Here is a 25,920-nt window from a genome sequence, read left to right on the forward strand (position 1 = left end):
CAAGTGGCAGCTTGTGCAGCTTGCTCCTCTAAAATGCCATGCTGTGGCCATGGGATGCATCCCCAGCATCCCTCACATGGTGTTGGCACGTAAATGGTGTTACTTGGACAGAAGTCTTTCCTTCACAATAGTGTTGCGGTGGGCCAGCGGGAGCTTGGAGGATGGGCAGGTAGGACCTGCCTGCCTCCTCTTAAGGGAATCCCACACCGCCCTTGGGATGGCACTGGAGCAATTTGGTGCACATCCCTAGTTTCAAGCTAAAAACCTCATCCCCAGCACAGCATTTTTCCAGTGGCTGTTGCTGGTGTCTATCTTATTTCATTTTGAGATTGCGAGCCCTTTGGGGATAGGGATCCATCTTTATTTATATCTTTGTAAACCCTTTTGGGAACTTTGGTTGAAAAGCGGTATATAAATATTCATCATATTCGTATTTGTAAAATGTCCTTTAAATAAAGGACCTATTTCGATCTCAGAATAAAAACAACCCCAGTTAAATTCAGAACATTTTGAGTGCCATTTTGGAGTCCTGGTTTTCTCTTGTTGATTGGTTTTCTGATCCTATGGGGGTTAGGGGGAAAAGTTAAAATTGTGTTTAGAATCGCCTGCTTCCCCATTTCTTTTGTGGGTTGAATGGTAGGTAACAGCCATCATGCCCTACCACACAATCCACTTTGGTGTCTTTACCCACAGGGAACAATGGGGTGTTTTGAGTTCCCCATGGTTCCCTATGGCTGAAACACTTGAAATGTTTCAAGTTTTGTTCCCTTGAAACAACTGGGTAGACTGCTGTTTTGACTAAACTTTTCAGCCATCTGCGTTTTGTTTTGAGCTCAAGCTCGAAACAAAATGCAAAATCAGTTTCGTACGTATCCCGAATCTCTTCTACACATATATTTAACTCCAACGGTGTGCTTAGGGTTGTGAAAAACAGATAAATGACACAGCTCCTACCCTGATGGCTACAATATATCACTACAGCTAGGTGCCTGGAAGCTTTATTTAAGGTTGAATATTCAACATCTTCCATCTGCCAGACAAACTCACACAAACTAACAACCTCTGGGTCAAGATTAGAGTCCACAAGATTACAGCCTAACAGCCTCTCTGGTGGTTGTTACAAGCGGTCTGCAGAAACATGCTCATGTAAACATGAGAATTCCTCAAGTAGGCATGGATATCAAGTTACCATATTCAACAGAGACTCTGCGTAAGCTGAACTTTCCTATCATTCTTCATATTTAACGTTCAGATGAAATCCAAGAAACTAGAAATAGAGGATATTACACTTCTTAACAGAAGCAGCCAGAATGTTACCAAAATGGCAAGGTGGTAGAGAAATTAGATCATAAGTTCACAAAGGCTTTTCTTTAGTCAATAAAGCACATATTGACTTATTTTGGGTATTCTGATAAAGCCAGAGAATACCAGAAAGAAGTCAATATGTGCTTTATTGACTAAAGAAAAGTCTTCGATTGCGTCGACCATGGCAAGTTGAGGAATATCCTTAGGAAAATGGGCATCCCAGAACATCTCATTGTTCTCATGAGAAACCTATACACAGGACAGGAAGCCACAGTCCAGACGGAACATGGTAAAACAGACTGGTTCCAGATTGGAAAAGGAGTAACACAAAGCTGTATATTTTCTCCTTATTTATTCAACTTGTATGTTGAACATATACTGAGAGAAACTGGATTGGAAGATGACCGTGTTTTTAAAGTTGGTGGAAGAAACATCAATAACTTGTGCTATGCTGATGATACCACTCTGATAGCTGAGCAGGCGTGGAGCCTGACTAGCCACGCTCCCACATCTGATGTCAGATGCAGGGGGCATGGTCTGGCTCCTCAATGGAGCCTTGAGTCTCCGTTCAGGAGTTAAAGTCAAACTCCCAAAGGGCCGTGTGGCCCCTTCGGGAGCTAAACTAAGGCTGGTGCTGCGTCCGCAGCACAGCCAGGAATGGCTCTTCCCTGCCTAAGCTGCTCCTGGCTGCACTGCAAACGCAGTGCCAACCTTTTAACTCCTGAAGGGGCTGTGCGGCCCCTTCAGGAGCCACTTAGGCTGGTGCTGCATTTGCAGCGCCAGCCTTAGTTTAGCTCCCGAAGGGGCCGCGCGACCCCCGCTCAGAAGCAAAACCAGCATCCCCCATCTGATGTCAGACACGGGAGGCGTGTTGCGGCCGTTAGGCGCAGCCCCTGATTGGGCGCGGCCCAGGTTCTTTGAACCCGTTGGCCCAATGGTGGCTCCACCCCTGTAGCTGAGAATATGGATGATCCATAAGCTCTAGTAATGAAAGTCAAGGACCACAGTGAAAAAATGGGGCTATGACTAAATGTAAAGAAAACTAAACTAAAGACAACGGGTACTGCAACCAGCCTCAGAATTGACAATGAAGACACTGAAGTGGTAGATACCTTCTGCCTTTTAGGATTGACCATCAACAGTCAAGGATCCAGTAGTCAAGAAATATGCCACAGACTAGCACTTGGTAGGGTTGCAATGAAGGCCTTGGAAATGATATTTAGATGCCGTGACGTGTCTATACCTACAAAGATTAGAATAGTTTGGACCATGGTTTTTCCCATGACACTCTTTGGATGTAAAAACTGGACTTTGAAGAAGCAAGAAAGAAAAAGTATTGGTGCTTTTGAACTTTGGTGCTGGAGAAGACTTGTGATGATACCATGGACAGCCAGGAAAACAAACAGATGGATCATAGAACAAATCAATCCAGAATTTTCACTTGAGGCACCAATGACCAGGCTCAAACTATCATACTTCGGACACATTATGCGAAAACCTAGCTGGGGAAAGTTGAAGGAAAAAGAAGAGGACGACCAGGAGCAAGGTGGATGGACTCAATTATGACAACAATGAATGCACCACTGAGACCTTAAAGGCCATGTTAAAGAAAGATCATCCTGGAGAGAATCTATCTATGTGGTTGCTAAGAGTAGACATGATGGCACTTAAGCAATCAAAAAATAGTCTTATCATTTCTCTTTGTGAATTGACAAGACCGCCAATCTATACCTCACTCATACATTACATAACAGGGCTTTCTCCCTAGCATTTTGCTGGGATAGGGTGATTTGCATCAGGGCAATGAGAGATACTTTGAGAGAGAGAAGGAAGGAGTTTGGGGAAGTAGTTACTTAGCTACAGTGCCATTATCATAACAGCGGGTGAAAGGTGGAAAGCGGAGGTTTATATATGGGTGGCCATTTTGTGTTCCTCCAGCTGGAATTTTAGTGGGGTCTTAAATATGCCCTGGCACCCTTTCTTGCTAATTCTACACCTCCTGCCTGGCTTTGTTGGTTACCCTTTACAGGGGCCATGATGGAAGTGGAACAGGGGGGCTGTGAGTGGCCATTGAATCAAGGGGAGGGATTCACCCTCACTGGAGCTGAGGCCTGTTTAATTATACTATACTAGCTGGCCCTGCCCAGAACATCTATGTCCTAGTTCTCTGCCTCTAACCCCTCCCCAGACAATCCTGCTCCCTGCCCTGCCTCCCCTCCCCCCTCCTTAAGCCTCCCCCAGCCATCTGGGATGGCAGCGGAGGTGGCAAAACCTTCTCACTTTTCCCCACAACTCTCTCTTGAGCTCCCCCCCCCACAACTCTCTCTCACGCTCCCCCCCACAATCTCACTCTACCACCACAATTCTTGCTCCTGCTCCCCCACAACTCTCTCTCACGCTCCCTCCACAACCCTCTTGCGCGTACGCGCTCCCCCCACAATTCACTCTCTCGCTCGCATGAGCACACTCCCCCACAACTCACTCACTCTCGCTCACACGCTCCCCCCACAACTCACTCTCACTCTTGTACTCTACCCCAACTCTCTCTCATGCTCTACCCCAAATCTCTCTCCCCACACTACTCACTCACTCTCCCCTGCTACTCACTACTCACTCTCTCTCCCCCACTACTCACTCTCTCTCCCTGACAACTCACTTCCCCAAATCATTGGGGGAGAATCTCCTCATTGATTCTCAGTGTAATGCCTGTATACTACAATGCATGCTTATCTCTATACAGAAATGCCTACGTGTCAAAAAATAAGCGCAACTCCATACGTTGACAGAATAAACATGCATGGGTAGGGAGGTGGTTATATGCATAAAATACTAAAAAACAACTTTGCAAAAGATATTTCAATATGATTGCTTTAAGTATTCTTTGCAAATTAATCTATTCATGCTGAAAATCTGTAGAAAATGAGTGAAAAGTAAGGATTTCAAATTTTCCATAAAAAAACATGAGCATGCACCGACATTTCAATTTGTACAGGCAGAAAATAAACATAACAATATGAAGACACGTCTTCTGCATATGTAATTATCTTTAAAACAAACAAAACAAAACACCCTACCTAGACTTCTTCAACTGGTAGCAAGTTGTGAACTGCTGGTGATTTGAGAGACGATAGGTGCTGATCTTTGCATGCAGCTTTTTCAGAGTAGTAAATTATGTTCAGGACACTTGTGACCTAAATAGTACTTTTAAAGCCACATTAGCTTCTCAGTTGCTTTATCATAGTACACTTTGCCCTGAAAACCTTTAATTACTAAGAAAGGGGGGGCAGTGGGGGAAGAGACCTCTGAGTAAGTAGAAAAATCTGTCAGTCATTTTGCATTTTTAGAACCATATTTCTTTCTAACCTTGTACTCAGAAAACACTGCCTGTAGCACATTTCCTCTCTTGTCTCTTTCTGAGTAAAAGGAGACACAGCCAGAGAGTGACCTTGCAGAGCTGGGCAGACACATTATGTGGGATCAATTAATGGCTAGTCGAGTGGGTCACTGGGAGGGGAGCTTGAGGCTTGCGTCTAGTACTATGGATATCCCTCAGGACTGGAGCAGAAAAGCCAATATATGAGGTAGTGGTGAGGGGGAGGAATATGGCAGAGGAAAATTCTACAATGAAGCAATAAAGCAATGAATGAAAGAATAAAGACATGAACATGAATACATGATTCATACTCAACTTCATGATTTAGAACACACCATGGAGGTATTTATTATTACAATTGCCTACTAAATATCAATGGTACCATTCTCTATATATTGAACTCTAGACTGCCTGAAGGCATGTTTGGCTGAAACCACTCCCCCATACAAACAGGGCCTGCAACAACTGCTTTACAAATGGAAAACTACAAGTGTCACTCTGTGTGTGTGTGTGTGTGAGAGAGAGAGAGAGAGAGAGAGGTGTGCAGAGGAGGGGCACATGCATGTTTATATTTATTATCTTAAAGGCAGAAGAGCTTTCATTAGATTCAAACAGTAACTGACTCTCCAGAGAGGTCTCTGCTCTTATTTGATAAGGGATGCTCTTTTATCACACATGAAACTGCATGCCTTGATCAGAAAAAGACTGTGTATAGCTGCCAACTAAGAAAAACTGAGGGGCGTGTGTGTTTGTAGCTGTACTGCATTACTACTACTCTAAAACTGGCCTGTTACAGTTGCCTTGGGAAGTTGATGTTCACCCTAATTTATGAAAACATCTAGCAATTTTTAACATTCTCACCTTGTGCATTATACTGGGCAGTTCAAGAAAAAGAAACCTCTCATCACTGTATCTATCCAGTCATGTACAGGTTTTGGCAATATATATTTGAAAACAACCAGAGGCCTGTGCCAAGTCTTTACAAATCCTTTAAATTCAACAGACTTCAAAGGTTGACATCTAGGCAAATGCTGCACTTGTGCAACAAAGCTGTGCAACTGCAAGACAGCCTTGTGGCTGTGCAAATATGTGAGCAAGGCATGGTCTTTTGCTCCTGTGCAAAAGCTCCTTGCAAAATATATGAGAAAGAGGTTCCACAGCAGGTGACACACAATCTTGTCGTGCAAGCAGAAATGTGTTTGCACTAGCACAACACTAGTCTGGAATGCAAGCTCCTGGCTTAATGCGTCTGGCTAGCGCAGCATGTTTGCACAAGTGCAGTGTTAGTTTGGATTTCAACCAAATTATTTTTGCTTAAAACGATCAGCTTTCCCAGTCTCTCTCTTTTAGTGTGAATTAAATTATTACATGCATATTCCATCTTTCGATACATGGAGTTCCCGCGTGGTTTCCCATTCAGCTTCAGCAGTATTGCTGCATCATGTGCCTTCAGACCTTAGCAGAGGTGCACCTAGGTAATTTTGGAGCTTGGACCTAAATGCCTTTGGAGCCCGCCCATAAATTAAGCATCATCATGCTCTGCTGGGCGACCACACCACCAGGGACAGACGAAAGAGGATTTGTGGGGGGGGGGGGCAGGGGCTGTGGAGACCCTGGACTTTGGCCCTGAAGTCCAGGGGTAAGCGTGCCTCTGGACCTTAGCCCTGATCCGGCTAGGTACTTAATTAATACAGTCATATTAAGCAAAGCAACAGCATTATCATAAGTATTGTTCAAAATCTTCACATGTTCAGTGAATCAAACAAAACAGATATCCTCAGCAAATGTCCCATAGTCTGTGGCCTTCCACAACTTAGCTGGCCATATGATTCTCCATACATGTCATAGACTTGATTCAAAAGAATGCTATAATACTGTAATGGATGCTATAATACTGTACTGTACCTGGCTGACAGACTGTCAATGTTATATTATATATCATAGGCCCACGTTTCATGACACCAGGAATCTACTGAAAAATTCCTTCCATGGCATGGATTACAACAAGGTGACTTGGAGAAAATCATTATTGATCTGCCAATAAAGGACTACAGAGGTCTGGAGTGTGGCTTTTGGTTAGAGATTTCCAACAGTCAATCATGAACATTTGGAGCTTGGTTAGCTAACCACTCTATTTTCTTTCCCTTGCCCAAAGAGAGGGAACCTAAGATTTATGTAACATTCTTTGCAAATGATTTTCGATGTATATTATAAGTGAAGAGAAGAAACAGAATATATTTATAATGGTGCTTTTGTTCCACATACAGTGATTCAGGGTTAATCCAAAATGCTTAAGTACAAATCATTATTTTAAAAAGTAGCATATATCCCAGATTCTTGAGCAGCACCTCACCACAACTTTAACAGGGCAAAATTACTTTTGTATGTGCTGATACAAAATTCTGTATGACAGCAGTGTGCATAAAGTACTCAGGCACAGGCATCCCTATTCAGTGCTGTATCAGGGAAATCTCTGACCTTTGTACTGAACTTGTAAATACTTGCTCACATTCTGCGCAGCATAAGAAGACCAGTGTATGTACGTGCAGAGATACTGTACTGGACAAATGTGGTGGTAGGAGAGGGGGAACAATTTTTACATCTCTCTTTCCTCCCTCCAGGGCACTTTTCAGACTAGCTGTTCAACAGCAGCAAAATGCCTCCATTCAGACAAGTCACATTCAAAATATGAACAGCAGGGGGAGCAGTCTTGCAGCAACAAACAACCTGAAAAAACAGCAACTTTTTCATGCTGGATATACAACGTCCTAACTCTATATCACAGTGATTAAATTCTAAACAAGGCATTGGAAATGTGAACGGCACCCTGCTGTCAGTGTAGCAACTGCGGTGTCACAACAGTGTGTAAGCACACTTCCAAGATACAACGTGACCCTGTTGCAGGGTCTAATCTGGAAAGAACCCTGTAGAACCTTTTGGTTTCAGAAATATGTCCTAGAGGATTACACAGCTCTTGAGGACATATTTTTGAAACCAAAAAGTTCTTGTGAAGAGAGGAGAGAAAAGTGGAATTGCTCCCCCCACCGCATTTGTCCAACACAGTGTTTCTATACACACACACACACACACACACACACACACACACACACACACACAGAGAGCTCTTCTAATGCTGTGCAGAATGTTTTCTTTTTTATCATCCCTCCGCCACATTTTCATCTGCAACTGTCTCCCCTTGCCCTTTTATAGTTACGCCCCTGTACAATGGGGTGGCATTCACGGGGAGTTGAGTGGGGTGTGTGTGTGTGTGTGTGTGCGCGCACACGCTTTTTCATTCAGAGGCGCTTCTTGGGAAAGGGCAGAGCAGCAGCACCAGCACCAGCAGCTGAAATGCATGTGCAGCAGATTTCTGTTTCTTGGATTTCTGTGAGGATTGAAGGTGCCCTTCCTCCTCCCAAAAGCAGCAGCCTCTCACCTGGTGCCTGCTCCCCTAGGAACATAGGAACATAGCAAGCTGTTACATACTGAGTCAGACTATTGGTCTATCTAGCCCAGTATTGTCTTCACAGACTGGCGGCAGCTTCTCCAAGGTTGCAGGCAGGAATCTCTCTCAGCCCTATACTTCATAACCTTGTGGGTTTCCAAATCCTTGTGTGTAAATCTTTGTAGATATATCATGTACAAACAACCACTTTGTATATAATTGTGCTTTGCCAACGTACTGTATGCTTTGGTAGTTTGTTGGTTCAATAAAAAAATCTTGTCCTATTTTTTTTTTAAAAATCTTGTCCTATCTTGGAGAAGCCAGGGAGGGAACTTGAAACCTTCTGCTCTTCCCAGAGCAGCTCCATCCCCTAAGGGGAATATCTTACAGTGTGACTTCTAGTCTCCCTTTCATATGCAACCAAGGGTGGACCCTAAGGGGACAAGTCATGCTTGCTACCACAAGACCAGCTCTCCTCTCTCTCTTTCTTTTAAATCCAGAGTTAGATTAAATCCAGAGCTGATTCTTCCCTAGAGATGCCACTCCTTTTCCTGGTAGGGCTTTTGTTGTTCTCCTCAACAGCTGTGTAGCATGGAGAGACTCAAGTGGTAAATCTTTCCCCATTGCTTTTTCACTACTCAGAGGAAAATGGCACTTGTCATGTCTGCCTGTGATGGCATGGACTTCACTGCTTCAGAATGCAGGTGGAAGATGATATTTTTTAACGTTCCCATTTTAACATTTAATGGTAAAAATTCCTTACAGAACAGCAAACAAAACATTGCACCTCTTCTTGCCGATGTACTAGATTTCTACTTGCAAAGGGTTTTGTGTTTGTTTTTACTAGTGACCTTTACAAGCAGAATCCCTTGCATGCAGTTCAAATGAAGTTGTCTTGTCCTGAGTCAGGCTGTAAATCTATCTAGGTAAGTATTGTCTACACTGACTGGCAGCAGCTCTCCACTGTTTCAGGAAGTTCTTTCTCAGTCCTACCTGGAGATGCCAGAGATTGAATCTGGAACCTTCTGCATGCAAAGCATAAGCTACACCCCCATCCCCCAAATGGTACAGACCATTCTGCCATCTCATTACTACTTCATTCTGCTAAACCCTTTCTTTGGGTGTTCTCTATTAGGGGGAAAACATGGGAGAAAAGCAAACTTGCTTGTAACATTGGTAAGCATGACAAGTGTTAAATGTATTGATATGCTGAAGACTGTGCAGCGATCCTCTTAGACTGATTTATTCATTTAGTATCAAGATTTATTTTCTGTCTTCCTTAAAATAATCCCATGGTGACTAATGGCAATCAAATAAAACAAAATAGTATGATAATACTATTCTACCATCTGCAGCAGTGTGATAATCCTATTTCTACCATACTAATTTGAATATTGAAGTATTATCACTTCCAGTAACTATTTGTTGAAGTATTGCATTGTTTTTACTATACTTTGTAATAAAATAGAGTAGAATTGTAAAATACACTTCTTTTTCCTTGCATATTTATGGTGCATATTTATGGTGCTTAGTAATGAATAACTAATTTCAGTGTTGATTAATAAGTTGCAGAAGAAGAGGGGGGCAGGGGGTATAAAAAATTTTTGTGCACCGCACTGTGCACAGAGCAGTGCTCCTACACATATGTGTATGTGTGTGAGAGAGATAATTATGTGCGCACAATGCCTTGAAACTGCCGGCCAGAACAAAACTCTTTCCACTCACTGATGATAAAAATTAGAGGGAACACTGTTGGAAAGGCAGGATATAAATCATTTTTTTAAAGTGTATAATCAATTCCAAGAAGTCCACTAGCATCACAGAAACATTTGAAATCTAGTGCCAGTTCCACATCTCTTCCATTCTTATAACCTTCCTCAAATAAATTGGACCCAGCTGATTGTGTTGGTGCAATGAGAATATGCAACTGTGCTTCAACATGAAAGTAAAATATTATTTTAATACAGGAGAGGACAGATATGCCTTTGCAACTTATAGTTATTACTTGGATCAGAAAGAAGTTCTTACTTTTAACAGTGAGGTACATGGACTTGCTGACGTCAGCCCCCACATCATTGCTGACCTTGCAGAGGTAGTATCCGCTATCTTCCTCCAGCACATGCTTGATCAACAAGGAGCCATTTGTGAGAAGCTGGATACGCCCATTCAAGGCAATTGGTTGGAACTGGGGGACTCCAGCACCTATTGTGGGAATTAAAAAAAAAAAAGATCACGGAGGAAGAAGACTTAAATGAAGTCAGCAAAGTGCAATTGTGTGTTACTATGGACAACTGAACTAAAGTTATCTAGGGCTTTCATTCCTCACAACTGAATCAGAAAAAGAAACATTTTGTGCCCAAATATAGATCATATAAAGCTGTTATCATTACAGCAGTAAAAGAATACCACAGTGAAAGTGGAGAGGTAGGTAGGTAGGGACAGTCTGAAGGCAGCACATGGGCTAAAAGCCACATTTGATGTAAAGTTTAGTGGCTGCAAAATTATTTAACATTAACATTTACATTTGAAAATTTAGTAATGTACATGACCTTTAGAATACCAAACAAATGAACATGGGGAATACTGATTGAAATAAGCTTGGGGGTGGGATGCATTGCTCAGTGATGAAGCATATCTTTTGTATGCAGAAGGTCTCAATTTCTGACTCTGAGATGCAAGCAATATACTAGAGGAGTGTCAAGTCCCCCTGCTGCAAATTTTCTGTAAAATGGTAGGAAGCAGTTGTGTAGAGTCCAATGCAAATGCATTGGCCACACCCACTTCAGGCCACCTATAGCAATATGGAATAGGACAATAATGGCAAGCACTGCCCACCTCATAGTATTAGAGTATACAGTACTATTACTAATAATGAGATACACAAAACCAGTAATGTTGCTCAGCTAAAAAAAGTTAACTAGCCAGTTGGCCAAAAACAATGTTTCACTTAACCCATTTCTAGGGGATAGGCGTCTTTCCAGTGGCTGTTACTGGTGTCTATCTTTTGTTTCTTTTTAGATTATAAGGCCTTTGGGGAAAGGGAGCCATTTAATTTATTTATTTCTATGCAAACTGCTTTGGGAATTGTTGTTGTAAAGTGGTATATAAATATTCGTCATACAGGTGAAACTCGGAAAATTAGAATATCGTGCAAAAGTCCATTAATTTCAGTAATACAAATTAAAAAGTGAAACTATATGAGACAGACGCATTACATGCAAAGCGAGATAAGTCAAACCTTAATGTGTTATAATTGTGATGATCATGGCGTACAGCTCATGAAAACCCCAAATCCACAATCCCAGAAAATTAGAATATTACATGGAACCAAGAAGACAAGGATTGTAGAATAGAACAATATCGGACCTCTGAAAAGTATACAGTGTACTGTGCTTGATTGGCCAGCATCCTGGTCTTCCATAACACCTCATCAGTGCCACAGGCTCATAGCATCCATGCCACGCCGCATTGAGGCAGTAATTGCTGCAAAAGGGGCCCAAACCAAGTACTGAATACATATGCATGCTTATACTTTTCAGAGGTCCGATATTGTTCTATTCTACAATCCTTGTCTTCTTGGCTTTCAATCTTTGTTGTTGTTGCACATATGCCAGACGGCAACTGCTTACTAGGGGTGTGCAATTTGGGTTTTCGGTGATTCGGTTCGGGACCCGAACCGAATCACCCCCGTTCTGTTCTGTGCCCGAATATGGGCTACCCGAATCACCCGATTCGGTTTGGATTCAGATTAAATCCAAATCTGAATTGATTCGGCTTAGAAAAATGGGTCCCAGGGGCAAAATAGTGGGGTGGGGTGGTAGTGCCCAATGGGTGGAGGCTACCACCCAAATTTCAGGGGGATTGGGCAAAGGGCTGATTTTTGGGGAATTTTAGAATTTTAGTGTCTTTGGGGCAGATCGGGGACATAGCGTGGGATCTGGGCAAAAAGAGTGGGGTGGGGTGGGGTGGTAGTGCCTAATGGGTGGAGGCTACCAACCCAGAGTGATTGGGCAGAGGGCTGATTTTTGGGGAATTGTTGAGTGTGGATTCTATGACAGCAAATGAGATTTTCAATGAAACACCATGAATCCACTCTAATTTGGTATCATAGAATCCACACTCAGAATACCTCAGAAACAACAGAACCCTGTACCCCATGGGTTAGAAACCCATCGGGGTGGTTGGAACCCTATGTGCACAACACCACCACTCGCTCTGGGCCACCCCAGCACCCCCCAAGTGCACTTATGGGGCTGCTGAAAGCTCCATTATTATACCTTATGAGGAAAAACCTTAAAGACACATAAACTTCAACAATTCCCCCAAAATCAGCCCGCTGCCCAAATCCTTTGAAAAAATTCAGGTAGCTTCCTTGACCCTACCTGGCACTACCACCAACCCCACACTGCTCTAGGCCACCCCTTTGCCCCCGACGTGAAGCTATACATTTGCTGACACCTCCATGCTTCTTTATGGAGAAAAACCTTAAAGACACGTAAACTTCAACAATTCCCCAAAAATCAGCCCTCTGCCCAATCACTCTGAAATTGGGATGGTATCCTCCTCCCATTAGGCACTACCACCCCACCCCACACTTTTTGCCCAGATCCCACGCTATGCCCCCGAACTGCCCCAAAGACACTAAAATTTCAAAAATTCCCCCAAAATCAGCCCTTTGCCCAATTCCCTTGCAATTGGGGTGGTAGCCTCCACCCATTAGGCACTACCACCCCACCCTGCTATTTTGCCCCTGGGACCCAAAATTCGAGCAGACATCACATCAGACCTTTTTGCATTGAAATCAATGGATGCAAAAAGGCGGGAAATTCAAAGAGACGTCATCCCAAATCACCCAAATTTTTCGGGCACGAATCAGGGGTGATTCGGTTCGGGCACAAAAAATATCGGGGGGCACCGGGGGTGATTCGGCTCGGCCCCGAATCACCCGAAATTGCTCGTTTCGGGCACAGATCGATCTGTGCCCGAAACGTTTTGCACATCCCTACTGCTTACTAGGGATGTGCACAAACCAGTTCGGAGGCCCTTTTCTGGACCTCCAGACCAGTCCAGCAGATCAGCTGGTCCAGAGGTGTGGGGGGTTACCGTTAAGAAGCAGGGAGGGTGCCCTTACCCCTCCCCTGCATTTCCCCCACTGGTGCTGTACCAAAAATTGCTGGCATGGGGAGGCAGTGTACCCTCTTGCCATCCCTGTCAATATCAGACCAGAAGTGGCCAGAGAGCGCCTGATGCTGACAGTGGTGGCAAGAGGGTATGCTGCCGCCCTGCACAGAAATTTTTGGCAAAGCATCAGCAGGGGAATGCGGGGGCGGGGAGCACAAACTGGCCACCTGCCGGTTCGTGCACATCCCTATTGCTTACAAAACTGAGTGTAGTTTCAAAAGCAGTTTGTGTCATGGCACGAGGATCTACTGTTCAAGGTGAGGGGAGTCAAAAATTCCACTGAGATAGTGCAAGACCATTGTTTAATAAACTCTTTAGATCTTGATCACTTTCTTCACAGGAAACCTGCTGGAAAAAAATTCTGACTGGACTGAAATGGATGACAAAATTCCATCTGACTTCAGAAGTATTACAGAAATTAATGCAATACAGGACTTTTAACCTGCAAGTACTTTTAAGGACTTTTAATCTCCCTTAAAATTATCATTAGAGGAAAAAAATACCTTTTGAATACTTCCAGACAATTGTAGGGACAGGATAGCCTTCCGCAGAGCAGTTGAGAATCACAGCTTTTCTAAAAATCCCATCTTGATCACTTGGCTGAACAACAAATCTGGGGGGAACTGGAGGGAAAACAGAACAGAAACAAAGCAGAACCACAGTTATTTGCATAGTCAAATATTGTAGAAAATTCCAGGCATTAGAGAAGACCTCTTCAAACACTCTACAACTTGGTGTACTTTACCTGGGCATGTGGGGAATGGGAGCATACTAGCTACATATGACCCAACACACTCCCGTGCCATGACCCCTGCTTTCTCCATGTTCAGTGCTCGTCCATAGAGACTAGTGCTGACTGACCACAAAGAGAGTTTTCACTGCATGATTTGTCCACCCAGTGTTCTAAATGACAGGGATAGATTACCTCAGTGATCTGCACTTGCTTCTGCAGACAAGCAACACACACTGCAGGAAACATGGCTACAAAACATGTCAGAACTAAAAGCATTGCTAACTGGCATTGTATACTGCCGTAGCGCACGCACCCATCACCAGCAGCCACGGCGCACATGCCACATATGTCACGACGTATGTGGCGTGCGCACACCGGTGGTGGTGATGGATGCACCCCACCGCCAGCTTCTACTTCTTGGAACTTTGGGAGCTCTTTCAGCCGTTTCAGGCAACGATGCGGGCAGGGGCGGCAGGGAGGAACTCTGCCGCCCCAAAAATGTTTTAACCAAGTCCAGTGCTGGAGGGGGAAGAGTGGCGGGGGCAGGTAAGTACTACCCCCCTGCTCTTAAATCCACACTCCCCCAAGTGCCGGACCACCGGACCAGCCAAATTCCAGACCGGTCCAGAGGCCTTTTGCATGGCTCCGGACCGGTCCGTGCACACTCCTATTAAGTATGTAGTACACTGCTCTGGGCTCCTTGGAGGAAGAGCAGGATATAAGATGTAAATAATGATGATGATGATGATGATGATGATGATGATGATGATGATCTGAATAACTAAGCTATGAAGCTACTGACTAAACTTTGGTCAGTTACTATCTCAGTTTATTTCACACAGTGACACAGTGTTAGGAGGATAAGCCTCCTAATGGTGCAGCGGGGAAGTAACTTGCCTAAGAAGCAAGAGGTTGCTGGTTTGAATTCCCGCTGGTATGTTTCCGAGACAATGGGAAACACCTATATCAGGCAGCAGCAATACAGGAAGATGCTGAAAGGCATCATCTCATACTGTGTGGGAGATGACAATGGTAAACCCCTCCTGTATTCTACCAAAGAAAACTACATGGCTCTGGGGTCACCAGGAGTCGACACCAACTCAATCAATCAATCAATCTTTATTACATTCCCAGACCAGCACAGGAATAAAAAACATACAAGGAAAAATATCAAATACTAAAAATACATCGCAACAGCCAGTTACTACCCTACAATAAAATTGTGTTATATATTTAAACTATAAAATATACTAAAAGGTAAAGGCGGGATTGCTAAAAAATAAGGGAAAGCAGTTAATAAGACTAATAAAACAATTAACTAATATGAACAATTTGATATAAAAATAGGTTTATAGGATAATAAAACTAACAGAATGTCTAATAAAATGAAGGTAAGACATAGTTAAACATGTACAGTAAGTACATATATAACTATAAGTTAAAAGCAACTAAGATAGTAAAAATATTCAAAAGGACATGTTAGAGTAAATTGGTCAGTAGATAAAATCACGATTTACAGACTGGCAGTCAGGGTCTGGCGGATCTTGCATGCTGCTGCACAGAACCTAGCAACATTGTACATGAAGGTTCGCTTTTCATCAGAGATCAGCATCTTACTGTAAACTTGACTGGAGCGGCCAGGGTAGTTGCTTCTCCCACCTATGTTTATAAAATGGACAACTCAAGAGTACGTGTTCAGTGGTTTCCACCTCCCCAGAAGCACAGGGGCATAGCCTTTCCATAAATGGGCTCTTCCTGTATTTACCTTCCAAAACAGCAGATGGAAGGGCATGACAGCTGGCGAGGGTGAACGCCCTTCTATGGCTTGATATTTTCCAGCTGGGTCAGATGGGGGGGGGGTGTTAACCATGAACCTAGAGCTGTCCGAGGCCTGATAGCCAGGAACCATACGTTTCCAGGACCCTCTGTTTAATGGCTGTTTTTGCTTTGTCACTGCCCATAGCAAGGAGGTGAGACTGGGAGAAGCCCAATAGTGCCACTTTGTTATCGACTGCCCATTTCCATGAGGATTGGAAATTGTCCTGCAGTGTTAATGGGGCCAGACCCTGTGGGCAAAGAGCTAGTTTGAGCCATTGATTGATGACAGTCATCCAAACTTTAGCCTCAACTTTTATCATGCCAGTTTTATCATGACAGTGTTTCAAAACACTATTGTAAAAAATGCCTGTGTGCTTCATTCTCTCATACATTCATAGCACCTTATAAAGGAGCTCAATGAATAACTTGAAGAAATGGAATAGTTGGTCTTATAACTCAAAAGGTGCTCCCAGCACATGCTAGGGCGGTGAAGTGTTGCTAGACAGAAGGTACATTCCAGTCTTTAACTCTACTTTAACTCTAAATATTTTTCAATGAGATGTTGGAGTGTTTCTCATTGAAAAATATTCCTCTAATAACTCCTCCACCATATATGCTGGCATGATAACTCTACAGTTTAATAACAAAATGTTTAGAAAAGCTGATCCAAGCTCCCCACAAAGGTGGGCTTAAGAAAACATAAAAGATGGTTAAGAATGTGGTGGTTTTCATTCTGTGGCAGTGACTTACTTGGCCTTAGCTATTCTAACCTTCTCTCATGTGACTAAAATATCATGTACCAAAAAATGTCCTTTACATTAATATCAATGTGTGTATTCAGATCATAAATGGAAATTGTTGGCTTAGCTGAACATGGTCATGGATCTCCCTATAGATGTTTTAAAGATACAAAAGGCAATGAGACAATTCTTTCAACTGAATAAAAATGGCAAATTCAGATTTTATATGGTTGAACTCACAAGATCTTTAAAAATCAATATGAAGACTAATAAGTCATTGGTCTTAAAGATGTAAAGGTTGACCTAAGCAGTCACAATATACAGTGGAACAAATATTATGCATGGACGATCAGAATTTTTCTTTTTTCTCATATGGATATATTAGAAATGATAAAATAATAATATTAACCAAGAAATTACTTTAAAAATCCAAAGTATTATAGCTGGATTTTCTATTTGATTTTGATAAATCCAGGAATCCTTGCTGACTAATTCTCAAATGCAGAACCCAAAATCTGTGGTTTTTATGCACACACAGAACTTTTTTATATACAGGCTGCCTCATTAGTTTCAACAGAGAGAGTAAATCCCCAAAGAGCATGTGCCTACAGATCTGCTGCCTCCATGGAAATTCCTATGAGAACTCTGGGATGGGCAACTCTATTAACTGGAACTGTTGTGCTCATAGAAAGCAGTGGATGAAGATGGCTTTATCATAAAGCCAATATGCATGTTGTTGTTTCTATGTTCTAAGTAAATCAAACTGGAAGAGAAAATTATTTTCAGTACTTCCGTATTCACATCTCTGGTGGGCTATTGGAATGATTAAACTAAATCAAAGCGATTGATCCTGAATACAGCATTTCATTTTCCCCCCGTTGGAATATTTGTACTTTGCATTTAGATCCTGCCATTAAAATGCTGGAAGAAATTTAATCATCCAAAGCAATGGTTGATGTATTATTGAATGAGATAATTAAATCCTGTACTTTAGCAGTTATTGAATTTGGTCATCACACCTATGGGGTCAATTTAGCTGGTTTAGGTCAACCATTTTCTGTGAAGTTTCTTCGTTGTGGTCGGGAGAATCATATCTGAAGACAGTACATAAAGGAACCATGCCGATTGCACTGGGGCAGTAACAATGTACTATGCACATCTTTTTTTAAAAGGGGCGGGGCGGGTGAACTGCCATAGAAATAGCAAGAAGGAAATTATATTGGCTGTTGGACACCACCAAGATCATTTAACATCTTTGCTTTTAAGTCAAAGTCTATACTTTGTGTTTTTGACTGGGGGGAATCAAAAATACATAGCCCAACAAAAACAAAAAGACCACTGAACCACATAGACTCTCTAAACCTCTATGAGACAATCAAGGCTGGACAAGTCTCCTCACTGGGTACCTAACTATCCAACAGTAAAAGACTCAGCAAACACACAGTGAGAGCACTATTAAACCAAATAAAAGGGATGTGTGTAATTGAGAAACCCCATTGTTACATTTTGAGACATCCTCTATCTATAACTTGATTTCCAAAGGAACAGGCTGATGAACCCCCTCCCAGACACAGCAGCAGCCTGAGAACTGTGTCATGCCCTTTATTCATCTAATCCCAATACACTTCCTTCCAGATATAAGATAGCCAGTAAATGCCAATCTTAAAGGAAATCTGACTCAAACTGGGAGCCTCCTGATTCATAGCTCAGTCCCTTAGCAACTGCGGTGAGACAGATATTTCCTTACTGCTCCACTTGCTTTTAGTAATTAATAGCACACCAAATCAAGCCAGCTTCAAAGCTAATTTTCCCCATTGGATGGTCTCAAATATGCTGAGAGCCCTAATCTGTCTCTAAGCAAAGCAAAAATCTATCTCTAAAAGTGTCCTTTTGAGGGGGGAAAAGCACTTTCCCCTGAAAGGAAAGGGGTCAGAAATCACTCATCTGGAGAAAATGTTGTTAATCGCGGTTCTGGTACAGTCGTAAGTGCATGGGTACTGTTTATTTAGCCTAGTCATTTTAACAAGACTCAGTGTAAAAGGGGGAGGTCAAACGCCCTCAGGGGAGCAAATTTGTGATGGAGTTATTAAGTAATTAATTATCTCAGTTTAAAGACCTAATGCATAAAAGGAACTTAAAAATGTTAGCTTCTAATGTATCCATCCACAGATTCCTTTTGAATCCAGTGGTTGAATCCAACTTGAATCCAATTGTAGTTAGATATTACTGAATTCATAATATTTTCTCCTTGTTTGTATTAGCATTACTTTTCAAAAGTGCATGCTTTAGAAAAGCCTCAAAGGATTTACTCAGACCACTTTATATATTATTTCCAGGAGAGAGAAAATCATGTTAAGATGATATCGACTGTTCAAAAATCCTACAGAAATTATTTTCTCAAACCTTTGAAAAACAGGAATAACGTTGCCATGAAGGGAATGGCTTGGAGTCTCTTGGAGACATTACAAGGTGAGGGCGGCAGGAGCTCCTCCAAGCCCCACTTCCAGCCTCCTGAGTGAAGGTCCAGTTCAGGCCTCCACACAGAGGTAACAAAAATAGCCTCAGTGCATGCACAGAGGCCCAAACTGAGCCATCATTCAGGAGACCGGCAGGGGGCTTGGAGGAGCCCCCACTGCCCCTGCCTCTGCTGCCTGGCCAACTGTGCTAAAGGTACAAAGGTCCGTTTCTCTTGCCGCCACCTCCAGTGCCTTTAGGATAGGGAATAGGGATGCCCCCTTTACTTGTAAAGGGGAATCTTAAGTATTCCCCTTTACAAGTATTCCCGAATTGTCCCATGAACCGGTTCAGCCAAACTCGAAGCTGGACCAGGCCAGGTTGGTCTGAATCTGGTCTGGATTTGAACTGAAATGGCCAAGGAAACCAATTCAGCAGTATTGGACAATTACAAGTCATATGGAAACAATTAATAAAGGCCTACAAAATGGTGCCAGAATATCCTAGTTTATGTACTGTACTTGTAATATTTTGAGACTTATTCATGTTTGCCATATTTTTCATAGACTTTTCTAGGTGCTAGAATGCCATTAAACTTCTGTGCCCAGCTATACATTGCAAGAGCCAAGCACATGGGTGGGGTGGGGGAAATAGGTACATTTTACAGGGGCCCAGCCTAGACTCCAATCCACTGCCATAAAGAAAACATTGATGCCAAATTGTAGGTCATGCTTGAGAATGCCTATGCAAATGTATTTCCTTTAATTATATACAGTATCTATATGGAGCATCCAGGTGGACCATTGGAATGGACCTGGAGTCCATCAGAAACAATGTTATGTATAGGTGTGCATAATAAGAATCGGAGTTGGAAGATAACAAGTATCATTCTGAACCTTGAGTTGCTGACCCAGGCACTACTCTAGAACAAGGAGAGACTGTGTCCAGGCAACTCTAGGCCTTGCAGTTCAGTTATTACATTTATATGCTGCCTTTCTTCTTTAATGGAATTAATAATGGCTTACATGGGGTTCTCAGCAATGTGACTGTATCATGTACCCTCAAACCATGCCCTAGGACATTAGAACAATGATTCAAGATAGAGAAAATCTTAAAGAGAGAAAGCTTGAGACACAAAAAGGAGTTGCCATCTTGTGTGACATGTTCTCTTCAGAACTTCTAATCCCAGTTCCAGGGGCATAACTATAATGGGGCAAGGGGAGACAGTTGTCTGGGGGCCCACTGCCTTGAGGGGGCCACCAGAGGCAAGTCACATGACTGACTCCCCCAGCCGCGAACCCGCCCGGGCTTCCTTCAGTTGTATTCATCCTCTGAAATTGATGCAAGTGTTAAGACCTGGAGCTACCAGAACAGCATGTCTTTCTCTAGTACCATTAAATGACTTGCATCATCCACAATTTACAAAACCTTCTTAAAAATAATTTAGGATGATGTTCTATTGTGGCACATAGGTTATATATATATATGAATTTTACTATGCCTTTTGTTACCACTGTTCAGCCTCATTTAAGATTTCTTTACTTCATGAGCTGAGCTTCAGTGAGGGGGAGGCATTTTAAAATCTTGTCTCTGAGCCCACTCCAACCTTGCTACACCCCTGCCCAGTTCCTTGGTTTCTGCAGACTGTACTGTGCACAGGCAGAAGGAGCCAAAAGGATGTGGCAGATGACTGTCAGCAGAAGTGTGTGTGTGTGTGATAATAATCAAGAACACTGAGATCCAGTGCAGAAGTCCATGCTGTTGATGGGACTGATAGGCCCCAGAACACAAGTGAGTAAGTGAGTCAGACCTCTGGTCTCCAGATATGTAGAACAGGCAGTGGCAGCCGGTGCTGCTGGGGTCAGGGCAGGTGGGTGCAGAGTGGGCTGCATCTCTCAATCTCATTTCCTACCCTTCCCATGTCTCCCTCTTCTTGCCCTGCCCCAGCTTTAACTTGAGCCACACAGGCTGATCACCGCCCAGAGACATAAGTTTGGGGCGGCATAGAAATATATTAAATAAATAAATAAATTCACCATGCTGAGTCACACAGGCGGCTCAATTGCCAGGTTGGAATCCCCACCTATTGACCAATCCACACGGTTCAAACCAGGAAATGACCAGCCCAATGCAGCTCAAGTTAAAGCCAGGGCAGGGTGAGAAGAGAGAGGGGCAGCCAGGGCAGGAAGTGAGAATGAGAGATGCAGCTATGGACCATTCTGCACCCACCTGTCCTGCTCTTCCCCCCTTCTCCCTCCACTTGCCCTGGCAGCATCGGCCACTACTGAAAACTGACATTAGATCCTAAGGACAAGGAATAGCATCTAAAGGGCATTTTTCATTAAAAGTATAATTAATAAACCTACATGTCATCCTTCCATATCTGGTTATAAATACAAATCAAGTAGCCAGGAATATAAGGAGCTTAACAAAGGAAACTAAAAGAAGAGAAATGACACCTTTTGATCCCTTTCTCTTCTTTAAACAGTGCCTTTCTTGTCAGCTTTTCAAAGTAAAGTATCTTGTTAAGGGATATATTGCAAGTTTGTGTGGGGGTCAGAGAAATAATGTTTCCACACTGATACACGGGTTGGGTCAAGCTGGCTGGATGGCAAAGCAGTTGTTGGGATAACAAATGAGTAGTATTGTACTGGAGGAGTCCTTACCCATAAAAGCCTTGGGCATGCGTCCGTGCCGCCCGTGTCTTTTTCGCCCGTTCTGGGCATGCGCGGAGATGGGTGGCCATGTTGGACCCGGCCGCCGGTGGGCTACTGGCCCCGATGGCGGCGGCCGCCGCCACGGGAGACCAGAGGGAGCAGAAGCGGCGGGCGGAGAGTGCGGCCGAGGCGGCGGCGGAGCCGCGGCCTCGGCCAAAGGAGTGCGGGCCAAGGAGGCGGTGGCCGTGGCGGGGCGACTGGCTCCGATGGCAGCCGCCGCCGCCACAAGAAACGGCGGGCGGAGAGAGCGCCCGAGGCGGCGGCGGAGGTGTCGGCCCAAGGAGTGCGCCCGAGGCGGGTGAGGCGACAGCGGGAACCCCCCCCCCACTAGAGCCCGTTATTACAACGGGCTTACACATACTAGTAGGATATAAATACTGTAAAATAAATAAATGTAGAAACTCCATCACAGCTTGCTGGTCAGCACACTACTAAGTCTGTGAATTAGTTCATTACACTTCATCATGTGTTGACAGGTAAGCTAATCATGCAACCACACAGCTGCATAACTACCCAGCCAGCATGTTATGAGGGTTGATTCAATCATCACCTGGCCCATATGCAGAAAGTTGTTTGATTGCAATGCTGTGCACACTTATTTGGTTGTAAGCTCAATTGATCTCAGTGGGACTTGCTTTCACTAAGCACGCATAAGATCAGGCACATATTTTATTTTCAACAATGTGAGTGCGTTGTCATCTGCCTTTAGAAGGCAGTGCACGTAATCTCCTTTTAACAGCGAGATCTCTTGTACAACCAACAGCAGAATTTAAAATCAATTCTGAATATGAAACAGCAGATTTTGAAGTGTTTTGTATCACTTCAAATTGTATCCTAAATTTAGCTCACAGGATCAATGACCTCAGGTTTTCACCAAGTGAAATATGTTTATGATGCCAAGTAAATTATACAAAATGAAGCATTTTGAGGCTAAATACTAAACAGGGAGAATCAACACGACATCAAGCAAAAATGCAATTCTGAGCACATATAAAGTTTCCATACTTACATAGGAACACAGGGAGGTGCCTTATATTGAATCAGACCATATAGCTCAGTATTCTCTACACAGACTGACTGGAGCTTCTCTAAGGTTGCAGGCAGCAGTCTCTCTCAGCCCTATCTTGGAGATGCCAGGGAGGGAACCTAGGACCTTCTGCAAGCAAGCATGCATGTGCTCTTCCCAGAGCGGCCCCACTCTAAGGGGAATATCTTACAGTGCTCAGTCATGTAGTTTCCCATTCAAATCCAAACCAGGGTGGACCCTGCTTAACAAAGGGGACAATTTGTGCTTGCTACCTCAAGACCACCACCACCTTAAGTGGCACAGCGGGGAAATGCTTGACTAACAAGCAGAAGGTTGCTGGTTTGAATCCCTGCTGCTACTATATTGGGCAGCAGCAATATAGAAAGATGCTGAAAGGCATCATCTCATATTGTGTGGGAGGAGGCAATGGTAAACCCCTCCTGTATTCTACCAAAGAAAACCACAGGGCTCTGTGGGCACCAGGAGTCGAAATCGACTTGACGGCACACTTTACCTTTACCTTACCTCAAGACCAACTCTTTTCCTATCTACCTGCATCAGCCTTGAACTGCATCTGAGGGCCTGGATGCAAAGCAAGTACCAAGCAGGCAAAGCAGATATGGACAGTGGCTAACATCCTAAGGAAGCGCCAGTGCAGCAAGAGATTCAGAATAACAGCACTTGCAGACTAGCTGCACCAGAGCACCAGGGAAGGGATATTTTTTGTCAACCTCCTCTTTCCCAGGAAGCCCTTTCTGTCACCCAAAAATATGTACCTGAAAGTTGCTTGGCACTCAGGGACATATTTTTGAGTGACACAGAGGGCTTCTTGGGGACAGAGAGGTTGCCAAAAAACCACCCCTTCCCCGGTGGATTGGCACAATTAGTCTGCAAGGGCTGGTTCTCGTGCTGCATTTCTTTAGTGAGGATTCATTCAATCAACAAGTTGCTCAGATTAAGGAGCCAGGCCAAAATCACCACCACTATCCTGCCTTGTGCCACCTGGGGAAATCTAGCAGCTGCAGTACTCTCCTTTGGAGATCAGTATTGGGGGTGCAAAGGAGCAGGCCAATAGCACTACAGTGTGCCTCAAAGAAAAATGATTGAGCCCATAATACCTAAACACATTTTAATGTTGAAGTCACTTCCCATTTACAGGAGAACCTTGTTATATGTGCTATTTGGAGCATGCCACAGTAGGTTCTGGGCATTTGGGGGCCGTTTCAGCACTTAATATTTCCCCCCTCCGCACTGGAACCTAACCCTGCTTTCCCCAGAGCCCTAAAGTAGGCGAGGAACAGAACTCTCGTGAGTAATGAGGTTCTCGTGTACTGCAGCTTTCTCACATTGGTAGTCCAAATTGATGTGTTTAAAAAAAAAAAAACCTAGTGCATTTTAAATATAATAAGGAAACAGGGTGGGCATGACTGGGCACTGGCAGTCTTAATGAGCAGCAGAGAAAGATGCACATTAAATTTGTGGTTGACATTTCAAAGGGGCTGAGTGAATCTAACTTGTCCCATAGATTGCTTGCTGAGCAACAGCACCATAGTATCATAAGATGGCAAACTGTAATCAACAGCAGACACAAGCTGAATATTTGAATAATTACAATACAATATTTCTAAAACCTAAAGCAAGACTGAAACATTTCCCTGCTAGCAAAGCCTCAAAGCTTGCTTACCGATTAGCATAATTTTTTGCTAGCCTTCTAAATTAAAAATTGACAGGTTCAAAACTAAAACACCATGGAAAAATAAATAGCAGTTCAAATGCACTGAACCCAAAAAACAGCACTTCATTGTGTTTTCCATAGATTAATTCCTGTGGCTTCCAGCAGTACATGAAAACATTTCTTGATTGTTGATTAGGTTCACTTGCAACATGCTGGGCAGGGGGGTGGAGTCGCCCTTGTGGGTTTTTTAATGTTATTGTGCTGTGTGTTCTCTGACAAGAGACGAGGGATTATCATATATTCCACTAGTTTATATCTCTCATCAAACAGATGTCATTTGAAAATACTGTTGACTTCTATCTAATTGCTGCCATTTAAACTAATTACACCTACTTACCTCTCACAATTAATTGGCTTTGGTGCTCCACGGCTGCTGCATCATTTCGTGCTATACAGGTATAATTCCCATTGTGCATAAGGGAAAGATTAGAAATCCTTAAGGAGCTGGTGAAGTCAATGTTGTCAATGGTTACCCCAAGACTGGCTGGGATTGGCCTGCCATCCTTCTGCCAGGTGATTGTGATTGGCAAATCCCCTGAGACCACAACACATGGAATGAAGACTCTCTGTCCAATGGAAAACCTTGGAAATTCAAAAGGCTGGATAAAAGGAGGTACTGAAACAAAAAGAGGGAAAAGGAGGAGGAAATCCATATTAATGAGAGAACCGTATTTGCTTTAACATTCTTGAAAATTACTGGAAGGGGTTTTATCATCTTCTAGTTAACTGGCAAGTAGCAGTTCTTATCAATGGCTACTAATCCTGATAGCTATAGGCTACCTCCATGTTCAGAGGCAGGATGCCTCCAAATACCATTTGCAGTGGAACAGCTGCAGAAGTAGAAGCATGCCTTCATCTCCTGGCAGTGTGGCTTCCCAAAGCATCTGGTGAGCCACTGTGTGAAACAGGGTGTTGGACTAGGTAGGCCTTAGGTCTGCTCTAGCAAAGCTGTTCTTATGTTCTAACCTGACAAGGTGATGCAGCCATCCTGAATACCTTGCATTCTTAATGAAAATCAAGGTTCAGGCACAGCCGAACTAGAGGTTTTAAACAAAAGTTCAATCCCGTGAACAGCCTCACCCTAATATAAAATTAAACCAAGCTTCCAGGCAGATACTTAGATTTGGCACAACACAGCCCTTTTGCCTTAGGATCTGTCTGAATAACCACCACTGCAACATTTCCTCCAGATTCTAGGCTAAAATATTCTTAATTATTGCTTCAGTACTCCAAGTTTTCCCACCTTGGAAATCCTATTAGGAAACCTTATATGAAAACTCTAAAAACATCTGCAATTTCAGACCACTTGCATGTTCTTCTCTGGTTATGGGACAGTAGTGGTCACTCCTCTGCTCAACTGCCTTGAGAAGTCACATTTGGGGCTCTGTAGAC

The 25,920-nt window shown here is 43.3% G+C and overlaps 1 protein-coding gene across 5 annotated transcripts in view; it reads right to left on the minus strand.

Annotated features, from left to right (window-relative positions):
• DSCAM (DS cell adhesion molecule) overlaps positions 1-25,920 on the minus strand; it is a 579,300-nt gene that overhangs the window by 231,519 nt on the left and 321,861 nt on the right. For all 5 annotated transcript variants that reach the window (XM_053310684.1, XM_053310683.1, XM_053310686.1 and 2 more), the window contains 3 exons: positions 24,866-25,144; positions 13,808-13,927; positions 10,152-10,325 (listed from right to left, as the gene is read on the minus strand). In XM_053310684.1, the coding sequence (XP_053166659.1) occupies positions 10,152-10,325; positions 13,808-13,927; positions 24,866-25,144 (573 nt within the window). The remainder of the gene's footprint in view (positions 1-10,151; positions 10,326-13,807; positions 13,928-24,865; positions 25,145-25,920) is intronic.

The sequence above is a fragment of the Hemicordylus capensis genome, chromosome 3 (genome assembly GCF_027244095.1).
Source record: "Hemicordylus capensis ecotype Gifberg chromosome 3, rHemCap1.1.pri, whole genome shotgun sequence".
NCBI classification, from domain to species: Eukaryota; Metazoa; Chordata; class Lepidosauria; order Squamata; family Cordylidae; genus Hemicordylus; species Hemicordylus capensis.